The sequence below is a fragment of the Botrytis porri genome, assembly GCF_014898465.1.
Source record: "Botrytis porri strain MUCL 3234 chromosome Unknown BPOR_006, whole genome shotgun sequence".
Classification (NCBI taxonomy): Eukaryota; Fungi; Ascomycota; class Leotiomycetes; order Helotiales; family Sclerotiniaceae; genus Botrytis; species Botrytis porri.
In genome coordinates this window covers 1,572,770-1,586,931 of record NW_024066080.1, presented here as the reverse complement: position 1 = coordinate 1,586,931, position 14,162 = coordinate 1,572,770, and the positions used below count along the sequence as shown (strand labels likewise).

The 14,162-nt window shown below is 43.9% G+C and overlaps 4 protein-coding genes across 4 annotated transcripts; 3 read left to right on the top strand and 1 right to left on the bottom strand.

The window, feature by feature from the left end:
* Positions 1-341: 341 nt before the first annotated feature.
* EAF01_004982 (uncharacterized protein) lies at positions 342-851 on the top strand (the record flags this gene model as incomplete). The annotated part of the gene is made up of 1 exon (XM_038913237.1): positions 342-851. One exon carries the CDS (start codon positions 342-344, stop codon positions 849-851), a length of 510 nt encoding a protein of 169 aa, XP_038771323.1.
* Positions 852-2,242: 1,391 nt separating this feature from the next.
* On the top strand, positions 2,243-2,881 carry EAF01_004981 (uncharacterized protein; the record flags this gene model as incomplete). Its single annotated transcript, XM_038913236.1, has 2 exons — positions 2,243-2,488; positions 2,645-2,881. The coding sequence occupies 2 exons, from the start codon at positions 2,243-2,245 to the stop codon at positions 2,879-2,881; spliced, it is 483 nt and encodes a 160-aa protein (XP_038771322.1).
* Positions 2,882-7,964: 5,083 nt separating this feature from the next.
* On the top strand, positions 7,965-9,773 carry EAF01_004980 (uncharacterized protein; the record flags this gene model as incomplete). The annotated part of the gene is made up of 2 exons (XM_038913235.1): positions 7,965-8,278; positions 8,339-9,773. 2 exons carry the CDS (start codon positions 7,965-7,967, stop codon positions 9,771-9,773), a joined length of 1,749 nt encoding a protein of 582 aa, XP_038771321.1.
* Positions 9,774-10,971: 1,198 nt separating this feature from the next.
* Positions 10,972-14,044, bottom strand: EAF01_004979 (uncharacterized protein; the record flags this gene model as incomplete). Its single annotated transcript, XM_038913234.1, has 5 exons — positions 10,972-11,426; positions 11,520-12,177; positions 12,237-13,368; positions 13,737-13,834; positions 13,895-14,044. 5 exons carry the CDS (start codon positions 14,042-14,044, stop codon positions 10,972-10,974), a joined length of 2,493 nt encoding a protein of 830 aa, XP_038771320.1.
* Positions 14,045-14,162: the final 118 nt, after the last annotated feature.

Below are 14,162 nucleotides of genomic sequence, written 5' to 3'. Positions count from 1 at the left end.
ATTCGAGACAGATTGTACTTTAAGATCGACTTGAATTCTCAAGACGGTTCATGCTCTCAAGTGGATTTATTTCCTCAAGTAAACTCACAGACTCAGGTTGCTTTGATCACTCAAGTCAGTTCATATACTCAAGACAGCTCGCACCTTGAGACTGACTTGTGATCTTAGAACAAGATAGACAATCACGTCAATTCATTCTTTCAAACCATTTCGAGTTCTGAGAACACTCTATACATTCAAATTATTTCATATACTCAGGTTAGTTGATACACTGATATAGTTTCGTGGTTTTAAGCTAACTCAAACTCTTGAGACAATCTATACTCCTCATTAGTGAAAAAATGGCACGACCAAAACGTGAACGTCTTACCCTTATGCCCGAGGAGTGTAAGGTCCAAATGCGAGAACAAAAGCGGCGGAGCGTATGGGAGGCAGCGGAAGAATTAGAGAGACAAGCCAAGAAAACAAAAGTATTGGCGGATGATGGAACAAATATAGACAGAAATGAGGATGAGGAGGAAAATGAGGAGGAAGAGGAGGAGGAGGAGGAGGAGGAGGAGGAGGAGGAGGATAGTGACGAAGACGAGGCGTGTGCGGGAATACCGAGAGAAGACGACGACGAGGAAGAAGGTGTAAGGGTAGGAAAATTCGAAGAGGCTCTATTCAGAAAGGCCTACCCAGACGGATATCCTTACTACGGACTGTCTTTTGCTTTTCAATGGACCAATGAGCGCAGACACCTAAACCCGGGCACTGTTCGCGAATATGACCGTCGCGCATACGCGAGGGTCTCCCCCAACAACACAGCCCCGCGGCAAAGGCGAGGGATCAACGAAAGTGCCTTCCACTGAAGACCCTGAAGATGTACCGGTCCTTGGATCATGGTGCTGTGGCAAAGTAGATTGCACGATTCACGAGCATTCATCCCACAAATACCAAGAATCTAACAAGTTCTGGCTAATCCAAGGGAGAATTATACAGATGTTGCACCTCTCTAGACTTCCGGCAGACGATTGAAGTTTATGACGGCTTTGGTCTGCATGCTTTTCAATCTTCCCGCCGTCAGCTCGTCGTCAGCCCTCCTGATTGTGTAGACAATCGAGAGTGTCTCTACCACATCGCTTATTAGATACCGTTGAATCACTCGATCCATGTCACACAATCGAAAGATCCGTCACTGGATTATACCAAACGGAGTGCCTACTTAATTAGGTCGTCATTACAATCGAAAGGATCTTGTCTTATCGCCTACTAAATACCATCGAATCACTCGATTCATTCGTCACTGGATTATACCAAACGAACCACGAACAATTCGCCTTCTCCACATTTCGCATATACAATCAAGGAGATCTTATCCTTGTCGTCCACCAGACACTGTCGAATTACTCGATAAATTCGTCGCTAGATGATACCAAACGAATCTGCAATACCTCATCATCCTCCAAACAATCCAAGCGAACCCTTCTACCACTCACAAGATATATCATCTCTCCTCTCCGCCAAAATCTCGTCAATCTCATCACTGGACCGTACCAAACGAGACACCTCTCACCACCCAAATAAACGGAGTCGATATCCACCTCTGCTCTCCCTTCCTCGCCCCCGAGCTTGACTACTTCAAGCCGTAAGGCAAGGGTATAATTGAGGGGATGGGAGATGATACTAGATCATCTCATCTCATGATCTGGACTACAAACTGTAAGGAGCTTTTTATTGCTTGGAACAGATTCAATGTCCAGGGCACCATCATCCAATCCAGTATAATGAATGTCGAGTATTCTGATAAAGTTCTGGAACCGCATATCTTTCAATGCCAGACTCGACTTTCAAAAGGCAATGAACCCCCGAGCTAACACCCACGGATCTTCTTCAAGCTCATGATTAAACTTAATAGATGATGGATAATACCACCAAGTGAGAACGAACAAGATCAAGGAAGCAGCCAAGCACCTATTATATATCCAGATCGGACGTCATACTTACCTCCCGCTCCCGTGTATGCACAACATACCTATCCGTTTCTCATCTCCGATACATAGCTTAGCCTCCTGGTATACATCTGAGCTTTTGTGCATCTATACACCGCACATGCCACAACAAGGCGGCGGTCAAGCACATACCATACTATACTATAGTACAGATGTCGTGATGACCTCCCGCCCTCACCTCCTTATATGCAAGACATACTCAACTATCCTCATTCCTCGCCACCCGCCTCTAGCTTCGGTCCTTATATAACATGCTAGAACCTAGCTACATGTACATCCAAGCTCAGCACATTCCCTATATCCACAGCACAAGCCAGGACAAGGAGGCGGCTAAGAAAACGGCCAAGCAGCAAGCATGCAAGCACATACTGTACCCCTATAGTACGACAGTCACAACAGCCTCCGGGCCCATCACCTCCTTACATGTAAGACATACCCGACTATGCTTTGCCATCTACACCCTCAAGCTCCCCCATAGCATGCTAGATCCTAGCCAAGTAAGTATCCAAGCTTGAGCTCAGCAAAACCGCACATGTACACATACCACCTTCCAAGCTCAAGCTCTGTCACCCACCCAGTCATCCATTAAATAAACATATAAATAAACAAATGATTAAATAAATAAACAATAGCAAGCGCCGTTCCTCATCTAGATCCCGCAGTGGATTCGCCTACCCCAACCCAGATCCGAAGCAACACCAAAATCCAAATTCAAACATAGACACAAACACCGTTATATCTATATCCCTCTATCTCGTGTTATCAATATCCTCCTCGCTCAGCCCCATTCTGCACTAGCGCCGGATTCCCCGCGGCCGTATAATCGACCTATCCTATCAGAGACCGGCATAAAAAGCTTGGACATTAATGCACGAGAGATGAATGCCTAGAACTTATTCTATGCGGGCCGAGGATGTTAAAAATATACTTGAGTATTGTATCGATGGGATCAGATGGGATGGGAGAGAGAGGGGTGAAAAACATCGATCAGAGATGGAGAGATTGATTATGTCTGTTACTATTTGTAAATATTATTTATGGGATTGCTATATAATTATTCATAACGATAAAACTACAAACAATAATTATATACCGGTACGACACTAACAAACCCATACCAAACCGCTAAGATGTCTTCCCGGTGACCACAGCACACCACAACACCACACAATACATCTCTCATCTCATCTCATCACACCCAAGAGAAAAAAGAGAAGAAAAAAAAAACATCGTGAGATTTCCCCTCTCCAAAAGGTGGGCGATACAACATTGCTCGAAAATACACGCTAATGATTTGCCCCATCCGCATCCCACGCTCTCGCTTCGCTTCACTAATAGAATTATTAGAAGCGATAGCTCCAGCTGATTACCATACCAAATAAAATTGATAAAAGTAAAAAAAAAATTAAATTTTATTGGATTGGGGGGGATTGGTCTAGGGATGTGGCAACAATGTGGGTGGGATCCTGTGCATGTCTTTCTATCGGTGAAGCACGCAGGTGAAGAAAGATAAAGGGATGGGATGAGATGGAGGGATTGCGAATCCCCATGCATGCTCCGTAGGTATGTCTCTCTATCTAGCTTTCTGCAGAGCTTTGTTCACTTTGTGCTTTTGCGAATGCTAAGGCCGGAAGGGTAGGACTAACTGTAAAGTAGGTTGTGTGGTTTATGCTTTACGAGGGAGCGGTATGTAACCTTATGAATGGAATACTCATGGATTAATGTCAAAACTATGTATGTGTATACATCGTATGATAGATTGGAGAAACTGAGTGGACAGTACAAAGTTCCGTATGGATATCTAAGTTTCGGCTTGCTACCAAAGATGCCGGAGAAACTGGCTGCCAAGCAGACAAGCAAAAGTCCATCTTTAGAAATTCTCAATTGTTGCGCGATAGATGCGAAAGGAGAATACCCATATAAATGCTCACGCGGGCACATGTTAGCAGCAGATAATGTTTTGAAGATGTGGGGAAAGCTTCATTTTTTTGTGCAGAAAGGTCTAGAAAGGAGGCGGTTTATTTTTTTCTTCCTTTATTTTTATATCGAGTGGTCTGCATACGTTGCAGAGAATGCAGTGCACAGTCTCGAATCTTCGAAGGGTGTTCGATTTTTGAATGCGTGTCTTGCATTGCATGTTGCATATTGCTACCACACGCGCTGATTGTACGTGGTATGTAACTAAAATGGTACATACTGTCCCTCTGAAAAAGTATTTCGATCGTCTGTTGGTATGTGAGTTGGAGTGGGCGTGTCTTAAAAGTAAGATTTTGGGTAGGAAAATAAGGTGGTAGTCAGGTACCAAGATGAATGAGAAGTACAAGAAGCCCTGTAAAGTCTGTGAGGTCCAGGGTGCAGAAGTCTGTGCAGCTGTGAAAAAGACAAACATGAAGCTAGAAATTGACATCGTGACCTTTTTCGCGACGGCTAAGAAGTTTTGGTTGGGGTCGCCGGTGATGAGACTGGAAAGGGGTTCATAAACCGATCAATATTGTTCTAGAAGGGTGGTCCTGTGGGGTGAAAGTAAGCAGATGGATACTCAAATGCTTATCCGCGGACTCAGTCCCATGCTTTTTGGCTGGAATTACCTATTAAGGTGTGAACAGATGAGCGTGCAGTGCCATGCACGACTGCACGGTCTTTGGTTCCAATACTTGTATCGTATCGGTACTCCGGCATTCAATTTTGGATTTGATTGATGTGTTTCTGTTTCTGTTGGCGTTTCTCCAGGAATAGAACTAAAAGGTTAAAAAAGTCTAATTGTGGAAAAGGACGTTAAGTCACATTGGGAAATCCCGTCGGATGTCCTAATTCAACGTTTTACCCCCAAACTACTTTGGAGCCTGGAGAGGGGGCTGGACTGGTCAGTGTCCGGGTAGGAAATTGAAAACTAGACAGGCGGGGCGGAATGAGTCTCGGAGTAGAGATGGTTTGTAATGTTTGGACATTGATATATGGGCGAGGCTGTGATCGAATACCTTTGTTGTCTCGGCTCTAGCCTCTGGCGGGTTTCAACAATATTGACAGTCAGATAGATCGTCTTTGATTCTTTTCTGTTTTCTGTTATCTGTTTTTGCAACTATTGTAGTTTGAAATTCCATCTTGGGACCTCGGAATTGGGTCACCAGAGTAGACGCGAGGAACTGGACTGTGCTGAGTGGACAATACTTTTTGTGCACGAGAGCAATTTTTGGGGGGAGGGGGGAGAGATTGGAGTAATGGGGTGGAAAAAAGGGGTAGGCCCTTGAGTCGTGAATCGTGAAATTTTAGATATTGAAAAATAAAAGTCCCGTAGAAAAAGAGAGATTGATCACAGTCAATTTTGTGGGGGGGAAGAGGGGATACCATCGTGTGAATAGAAAATGGGCTTTTGGTCAACAGAATTAAGAATGCCGAGATAAATGTGTTGTCAGTGAGTACGTACCCAAGCGAGTGTCGTGATTTTCTTGCGAGTAGATCTTTTTCATCATTATGAATTCATTGATGACATAAAATGAGATTTATCTTAATTCAAGTTAATTGTATGATGATATGTGATGATATATGATGATGATATCTGAGCTCAATGAAATAAGAAACTAAGGTCAAACCAACTCATGACTTTGGAAAACAATGGGGGCATGATGTTATGTATACATACGATCGAGATATGTGATTTCGTATTTCTCGATGATTGAAAGATGGTCATTTGGAATTTCATCATAACCCCCAAAACGTGATATCATTTCCAAGGCAGAAAAGTAAGACTTGGTTGAGCCGTTTCTAACAATGTTTCGATTCGTTTATGTTGACGTTACCAATTCTGTAAGGACAGAAGATTTGCAGATTTGCAGTCGAATCCCCCACCATGGCACCTCAAGTAAACACAGCCACATGTAAGATTGTGGATCGTGATTAGATATTCGTCTGGGAGAAAAAGACCTGTCAAGGCGATACCGGTAAAGCATCAGCATCAATCAGCATGAGCCTTGGCATTGGCATTGAGCATTAGCATCGACATCCGCAAATCGATGAGATCTCAACGAGCTAAGACAACTTCCTCGTAACAATAAGTGGAGGAGTTGTATGGATGTTGGAGCCCAAAGAATGCAAACCGAAACATGGATTATGAGAAGAAATTCCATGTGCATTGTGCACGATGTAACTACTCTACTGTAGGTACTAACTCTAGCACACCTACTTTGTGAACTGGACACCACCACCACACTATACTCCGTAAATGCAAATGCAAACATGGATTCCACGGAAGTACGCATGTAGAAAGAGTGCAGTACTACGGACTGAGCACAGATCTCTTTCCTATTCAAAGGACGGACTTGAAGGGTGACTCTAGTCTCCCAATAAACTTTGTACCTAGGTCTTTTCAACGCATTCTACTCGAGGAAAGTGCATGGATATTTCTATAGGGTGACGAACCACTGGGCGGCATAATTCCAATCATTCAACTTCATAGGACGGAAATAATTCTTCCGTTTTCATAGAACACGCCTCGAACTTTGGATAAAAAGGCCAGCCAGTTCAATGAATCAGTCAGCGAGCCAGCCAGCTCTTGATGCACACAACCATTTTACCGTTTCACATTGATGTCTGGAAGAAATCCAACACAGAGAAGAGAAAGTGGGTTGAGGAACAATAGAGAGCGAAATGGAAAATAACGATTTAACGGAAAGATAGTACCGGTTATTGGCAGCACCAAAGTAAGAACTTAATGAGCCTCTAGAGTCTAGATACCCAATTAGCACTTGGATGGTTGACTTCATAACTTAGTCATTTTATAGTTATGACTATTTGATGACTAGTACCTATCTAGTATCTATTTGGTAGTAACTAGATCTTTTTTCTACCTTTATAAGCCAAGTGATGTCCTAGTAGCTTTATTTTTCATATGCCCGTAGTGTCTGATTCCCACACATTTTCCCCTTCATAATTCCCCACTGTTACCGGAACTCCCTCCATGAATTTTGGTTGATCATCTGTCCCGTCACATGTCGCTCTGGGAAATGGATCGTGTTCTGCGTATTCTGCGGTGTTCTGTGCAGAGGGTTTAACATGGTTCTTGTGGATTGTCTAACATGCAGTCTAGCTCTTTTTCATTCTAGTCGATGGAAAATGATACCGGATTGGGATTAAAAAGCTAAAAAAGATTCGATACTTTTCTTAATAGATTCAACTTAATTTTGGCGTTTCTCCATTCCAACCAATCTACCAATCTACCATGGTTTGCCAACCTATGCCAATGCTAACGCTTTGCCTAGGGAATGCTAATGACTACTCTCTCCCACCCACTTGGCTGCGCGGGATCGATATTTCCCATCTTCATCCGTGCATTTAAATTCGAACCAAAATATCAAAAAAAGAGATAACCCAGGTCCCAAGTGACCTAGAAAGAGGGGCCCCCGCTTCATCTGGGACAACAAGGAAGAACGGAACTTCCGACGAAGCGCCATCGACAATCGAAATTTTATACTAAGGATCTTTTACTGGAGTAAAAGAGGACGAATTTAATTACATGGAACTGGAATATCGAGTTTCCACCTTTAGTTACTTGGTACGAGACTGCGAGTAACGGTGAGATATTCCTAAAACGGGTTGGTTCAACTTGGTTGATCTTCTTTCCGCAACACCCCTTCTACCTTTCCTCCACCTAGTTCCTCCACATACGGTCTACCTCCATCAAATCCTTAACATGTCATACTTAGCGAGTTCTCCCCTCGCGCTTACTCCGTACTCTTCCTTCCCGCAGGACCGTAACAAAGCCTCCTTCATTCCCCACCTCCACCACTCCCCCAAAGTTTTATAACTCCAACATATCCCCCCCTCGATTTCATCCTCCTCATACAAACCAACAAACACTTCTTTTTAAGAATCATTTCTTCGCGCCTCACTTCCATAGTACTTCCGCATCAAGCCTTGCTTTTTACTACACCCATTGTCTTAATTTTATATCGCTTCACACCGAAACACATTCCCATCATGATGATGCATCCAACACCTCCGCCCTCCATACCACACAGTGATATCGATAGTTTCAAATACAGAAGAGACGCAGAGTTCAGGAACCTTGAGATTCCAAGCCCAGAGGAAGCCGAATATGTCGAACACATCGAACAAACCAAAACACATCTACCAGGAGACTTGACTCAAACCGAGGAGGAAGAACAAACGCATTGGTTCATTGGTAGCATTGATCAAGGCACAACTTCTACAAGATTCATTATCTTCAATGGAGAAGGGCAACCTGTCGCCATGCACCAGCATGAATTCGAGAACATGTACCCCGAGTCCGGGTAAGTTTTACTGCTCTGCCCTTTCTATCGGTTCCAAAGCTAACAATACTCTTTTTGCAGATGGCATGAACATGATCCTCAAGAATTGGTTAACTCTGTGGATGAGTGTGTAGAGAAGGCAACCGAGAAATTCCTCGAGATGGGATACAAGAAGTCCGACATCAAAGCTATTGGAATTACCAACCAACGTGAAACAACCATCTGCTGGGACACAAACACTGGAGAACCATTATACAATGCTGTTGTTTGGCCTGATACCCGAACCACCGCTCTTGTGCGCGAGCTCAAGGAGTCGGATGGAGCAGACGAGATCCTCCAATTGTGTGGTCTGCCACTCTCTACATACCCTTCCAGTGTCAAGCTTATGTGGATGTACCGAAACGTTGAAGCTATCAAGAACGCATACGATGAGGGCAGATTATCTTTTGGAACAGTCGACTCTTGGTTGATCTACAAACTGAATGGAGGAAAGGAAGGCGGTGTTCACGTCACAGATACCACCAATGCTTCTAGAACTATGTTCATGAACCTTCACACATTACAATACGATGACAAGCTCCTCAACTTCTTCCAACTCGACAGAAAAAACGTTACCCTTCCAAAAATCGTTCCTTCATCAGACAAGGAAGCTTTCGGTAAAATGGCCTACGGTGCTCTCGAAGGCACCAGAATCACTGGCTGTCTCGGAGATCAATCATCCGCTTTGGTCGGTCAATGCGGCTTCAAGCCTGGTCATGCAAAGAACACATACGGAACTGGTTGTTTCCTTCTCTACAACGTTGGCGACAAGCCCGTAGTATCAAAATATGGTCTTTTGGCTACCGTCGCATACGATTTTGGCAATGGCAGAAAACCCGTCTATGCTCTCGAGGGTAGCATTGCTGTTGCTGGTTCCGGTGTCAAGTTCTTGATGAACAACTTGGGATTCATTGCACACTCCAGCAAAATCACTGAATTGGCAGAGACTGTCGATGACAACGGAGGTGTAGTGTTCGTTACTGCTTTCTCTGGTTTATTCGCTCCATACTGGATTGATGATGCCAAGGGAACACTCTTCGGTATCACTCAACACACACAACGTGGTCACATTGCCCGTGCTACCCTTGAGGCTACTTGTTTCCAGACCAAGGCCATCCTTGATGCTATGGAGAAAGATTCCGGACACAAGTTGGAAGGACTTGCTGTTGATGGTGGCATGTCCAACTCCGACCTTTGCATGCAAACACAAGCCGATGTTCTGAACATCCCAATCAACAGACCAGTTATGCGCGAAACCACAGCTCTCGGAGCTGCAATCGCAGCCGGTTTCGCAGTTGGTATCTGGAAGGAGTTTGATGAACTCAAGGAGATCAATCGCGACGACAGAACTATCTTCGAACCAAAAATCAAACCATCAAAGGCTGCCCGTATGTTCAAGAAATGGGGACAAGCAGTTGAGATGAGCAAGGGATGGGTCTTACAAAACGAGGATGAGAACGATGATGATGTTGACTAAAAAGCCAATTAATTGAGGCTAGTGAACGGGGATGGGGATGAGATGGAGATAATGGATAATTCAACTTACGAAGCGGGTAAATATGGGGCGATGAAGATAAAACAGATTTGTGGATATACCCCAGGATGATTGGTTGCTTGCATAGATGCACAGAATGTTGGGATTTGGGATTGGGGGTTGGGTGTTTTGGCGCGCGGTTGGAAACCCTTCTTGGTGGTTTAAATTTTAGGCATCTTTTCTAGCGATGGAAGGATGGATTGTTTGTAGCATTAGCATATATATGATGACTTGAGCTTGAAGCTTGGTCGACTCTGGATGGGATATAGGAAGATAATAATGGGGAGGTTTAACGATTTTACGAATATTCAAAACAAATTAAAATACAAAAATTTCTAAAACGAGATTCTTGACTATTTTATTGTGTTGTGATTGTGAAGCTGAATGTGATATTTCGAACTAGAAATAGATAAAAATGCGAAGGTACTCTACAAATCTTACTTGGATGGCGAGTGCGTGAAAGAAAAAGGAAAGTGATATGAGGGTCATTCTTAGCAGTCGTAATAAATTCTTAATCGAAGTAATCTATCTACCTACCTACCCACCTATCTATAGCTAATGCTACGCCGTCCATGCCATGTGTGCTATTTATTCTTATATATGAACGTTGTTTCTTCGTGGAAGCAGTCGATGGTTTATTTTCATCTTGTTATATGCGAAGGAATAATAGGTAGGAATAATAGGAAGAAGGTTGAGTATGTTAAATCTATGTGTGGTTGCTGAGTTGGGAGATTGTAAGATTATGAACGTGAAGCGAGGGGGGAGATCTGGCCCGTGGGGGTTGAGTGAAAGATAGGGTGGATAGGTGAGTGGGTGTGGGATTGATATTGGGTATGTGTGTATGAGTTTACATTCATTCATTTATTCTTGTCTCTGTTGAATGGCTCTTGGTATAGGGAGTTTTTCTATCTACTATCTACCTAGTATAGTTTTTTTGTCTCTCTCGAACATCGCAATTGTGCATATTGTGCAAAAAAGGTGATTCTTAATCTTGATCTTCATCGTCATCCTCGCTTATCTAGGTGTTATACAATTCTTCTATTCCCCTTCCCCTTCCCCTTCCCCTTCCCCTTCCCCTTCCATTTCCAATTTTCCATTTCCCTCAAATCAGGAGGCCCCTATCTATCTCCAATCATCTCTCTCAACCCCATAACGGTGCCGTGACCTCCACGGCTCTCTCCACCACAGCTCTCACCCTTTCCCCAAAAACCCGATTCGCGCACTCGACATCCAAATCCTCCAACCATACCTTCGCCACCATCTTATCGACTTTAATCTCGATGCCCGGAACGGGAACACCGAGTTTATGAAGACGAGCGAGTTCTTTTTCTTCAGCGTACGTTTCTGAGGATTCAGTGGTTTCGAGGTCAGAGGGAGAAGATGGTTTGGTGTCGGAGGAGATGGAGGGAGAGGCGGTGAGAGATGGAATTCCGGTGGATAGACGGGGAGTGGTGATGGGGACGAGATTGTCGGCGCCGAATTGGGCTTCGAGAAACATGAAGAGACGTTCGAGACGCTCGGTGGGGGTTAGGTGCGCGTGCAGGTTACGGGCTGGAGGAGAGTGGGAGTGGGAGTGGGGTGATTTGCTTGCGGATTCTAGGGGATGTTAGTTTTGAGAATAGGTAAGAGGTACAATAAGATTAATGAGGAGAAAAAAAAAGGGGTAGAGGATAGACTTGAAAAACATACGTTTAACAGCAGCCGGACTGCTTTCCACCGAATACAGCACCGCCATGATGGCATCCGCAATCCCATCATTCAACATGTTGCCCTCCCATTCTAATTCGACCTCTCCGTTACTTCTATGCCTCACTGTTACACAGCCCATAACTAGATATGCAGTTACTGCATTCGTATTCGCGATTTCCTCGTCGGCTTCTTCGTCAGATGATCCACTCATATGCGTATCCCCATTTCCATTTCCATTCCCATTTGAATGTTTTTGTTGTCCTCTACTTTCAGGCAATTCATCGATCTTTCCAAATGTTCCCTCTAGTGCCCATCGTATAAGATCAATACCTGCCGCACTGAGTGTCATGCGTTGTTTACACGTAATAGTAGTAGTAGTTAATCCAGCATATTCTCTCAAATCTTCGGGAGCCATCAACGACATTTTGAAATCGTTTTGAACCAGTACACCAGTGATAAGCTGGGTGGAATCAGTAGGTGGAGGATTGTTGGCGAGTTTTCCGACGACCTTGGCGGTCTTGGATGTCATAAAAGGAATGCGTAATGGTTCGCAATTCTTAGGGGAGAAGACTTTCACTTTGGTTGTTTTGTCGGCGTTGAGGGAGAGGAGTTTGGATTTTAGACGCATCATGTTGTGTTGTTCGCCGTGGACGAGAATCTATGCTTGTTAGCTCTATCTTCATCTGCAATTGGATTTTGGATGTAAAAGGAACTTACCACGACAGGAGCAGCGATTTCCTCGATGAATTCCCTGTTCTCGACGCCATCAACGTGCGCTGCAAAGGAGTATTCTTGAACACTACATCTTCTAGGTATCATGGCTTTCTCTGTTTCTCCCGGTGCCGATCTTCGTGTGAAGCCCTGTGGACCAGACATGATTGCTTGAATGTGATCTGGTTCTTGCATGATTTGCTTTGCCATAGTACCCTCGACACTGTAACCAGTAATAATAACACCATTTTTATCACTTGGTGCCCACCGTTCTAGTAACTGTCTACTGATACCATTCTGTAGCATACCGGGACTTGCTAAAATAACACAACCTCCAACATCGTCAAACCGATCAAGATTCTTTAATGAACGAATATATTTGAAATCCCATGGTCCTCCTCTACCCCCACTAGTCGAGTTGGCTTCGGCTTCGGCCATACGTTCTCTGAAGAGTCGTTTGATATTTTCGTTCATAGAGCCAACGTATGTTTGGTATACTAACATACATTTACGAGCCAAGTTACTGGCATAGTAGATAGGGATCTTTTGGAATTCTGGATGTTTACCCCAATATTCATCTAGAATCAAAAGAAGTTCTTGAGCTCTACCAAGTGCAAAAACCGGCATGAGAACTCGGCCCCCACGATTCAGGATACTAGTGACAGACTTCATAAGGGCCTGCTCTCGTTCTAATCGGGGAATATGTGATGCAATGCCATACGTAGATTCGGTAATCAGTACATCAATCTTCACTCCTTTGGGAACCTCGGCAGAGACAAGATGCCTATCATCTTCTCGAGAATAATCTCCTGTGAAAAATATCTTGAGTCCTGCGATCTCAATAAGGAACATAGCAGCACCAAGTACATGCCCAGCTGGATATGGTGTGACCCTGATCGAAGAGATTGTATGTGTGGTATGATAATCTATAGCTTCGATTTGAGCAAACGTGGTGAGATGGTCGGCTTCAGTGTAGACTGGCTGTGAACCTCCACCTGAGGATGCTCCTCCAACCCTTACACTGTCTATAATGAGCCATTTGTAGATAGCCTTGGTTGGATGTGTCATGAACACACGTCCTTTGAAATTGGTCTTCGCAAGGACATATGGCAATGAAGCTGCGTGGTCGACGTGAAAACTACAAATGGTCAGCTCGTATACTACTTGGCAAGGCACCAAAATACGCCAACAAAAGTAGTAGTAGCCTATGTACAATTTGAGTCCGCAGCGATTGAGGTTATATCACAGAATCAAGACAAGCATTTGCTGTGGGATAATGATATTGTATTGATTCTCGTATACATGATAAATATGGTAGGTAGATAGGCCAATGAAATGAAACGGAATTCTGCATGTAAAGATGCATGACCCAAAATTCGTCGCAAAGCCCAAGCTGCCAAAGGCGCATTGTGTTGAAACACCGAAACAGAATACCATATACTGACTGCCCCATCCTCCAAAAGCCAATGCGCGTATGTAAAATATAGGAAATAGAAATGCGCTTACTGGCTGATCAATAGTAAATCGACAGTACTCAAATCAAAATCGTCGTAGAAAGGTAGAGCTGCTAATCCGTCGTAACCAGCATGCATACCAGCATCAAGCTATATCGTACAGTCAGTAAAATATTGCGCAAGTGATGGAGAAAGACGCCTTAGGCTTACCATGACAGTTTTGCCCTTGTATTGAATTATATGACAGGATCTTCCGACCTCATTACCACCACCAAGATTCGTAAAAGTGAGTTCATCGGCTGGATCTACCGGTTCTTCCACCGTAGGCGCCATAGCTGCAGCCTTACGTTTTGATGCCATCGTGAATGGAATGTGGTGCGTATTGCTTTCTTTGTCAATCAGCTTAGAGTTTGAGTTAGTACTACTTACTGCCTTCAAGGCAGAGAGATATTTGTTCAGCAAAGAAATTATAATCCAC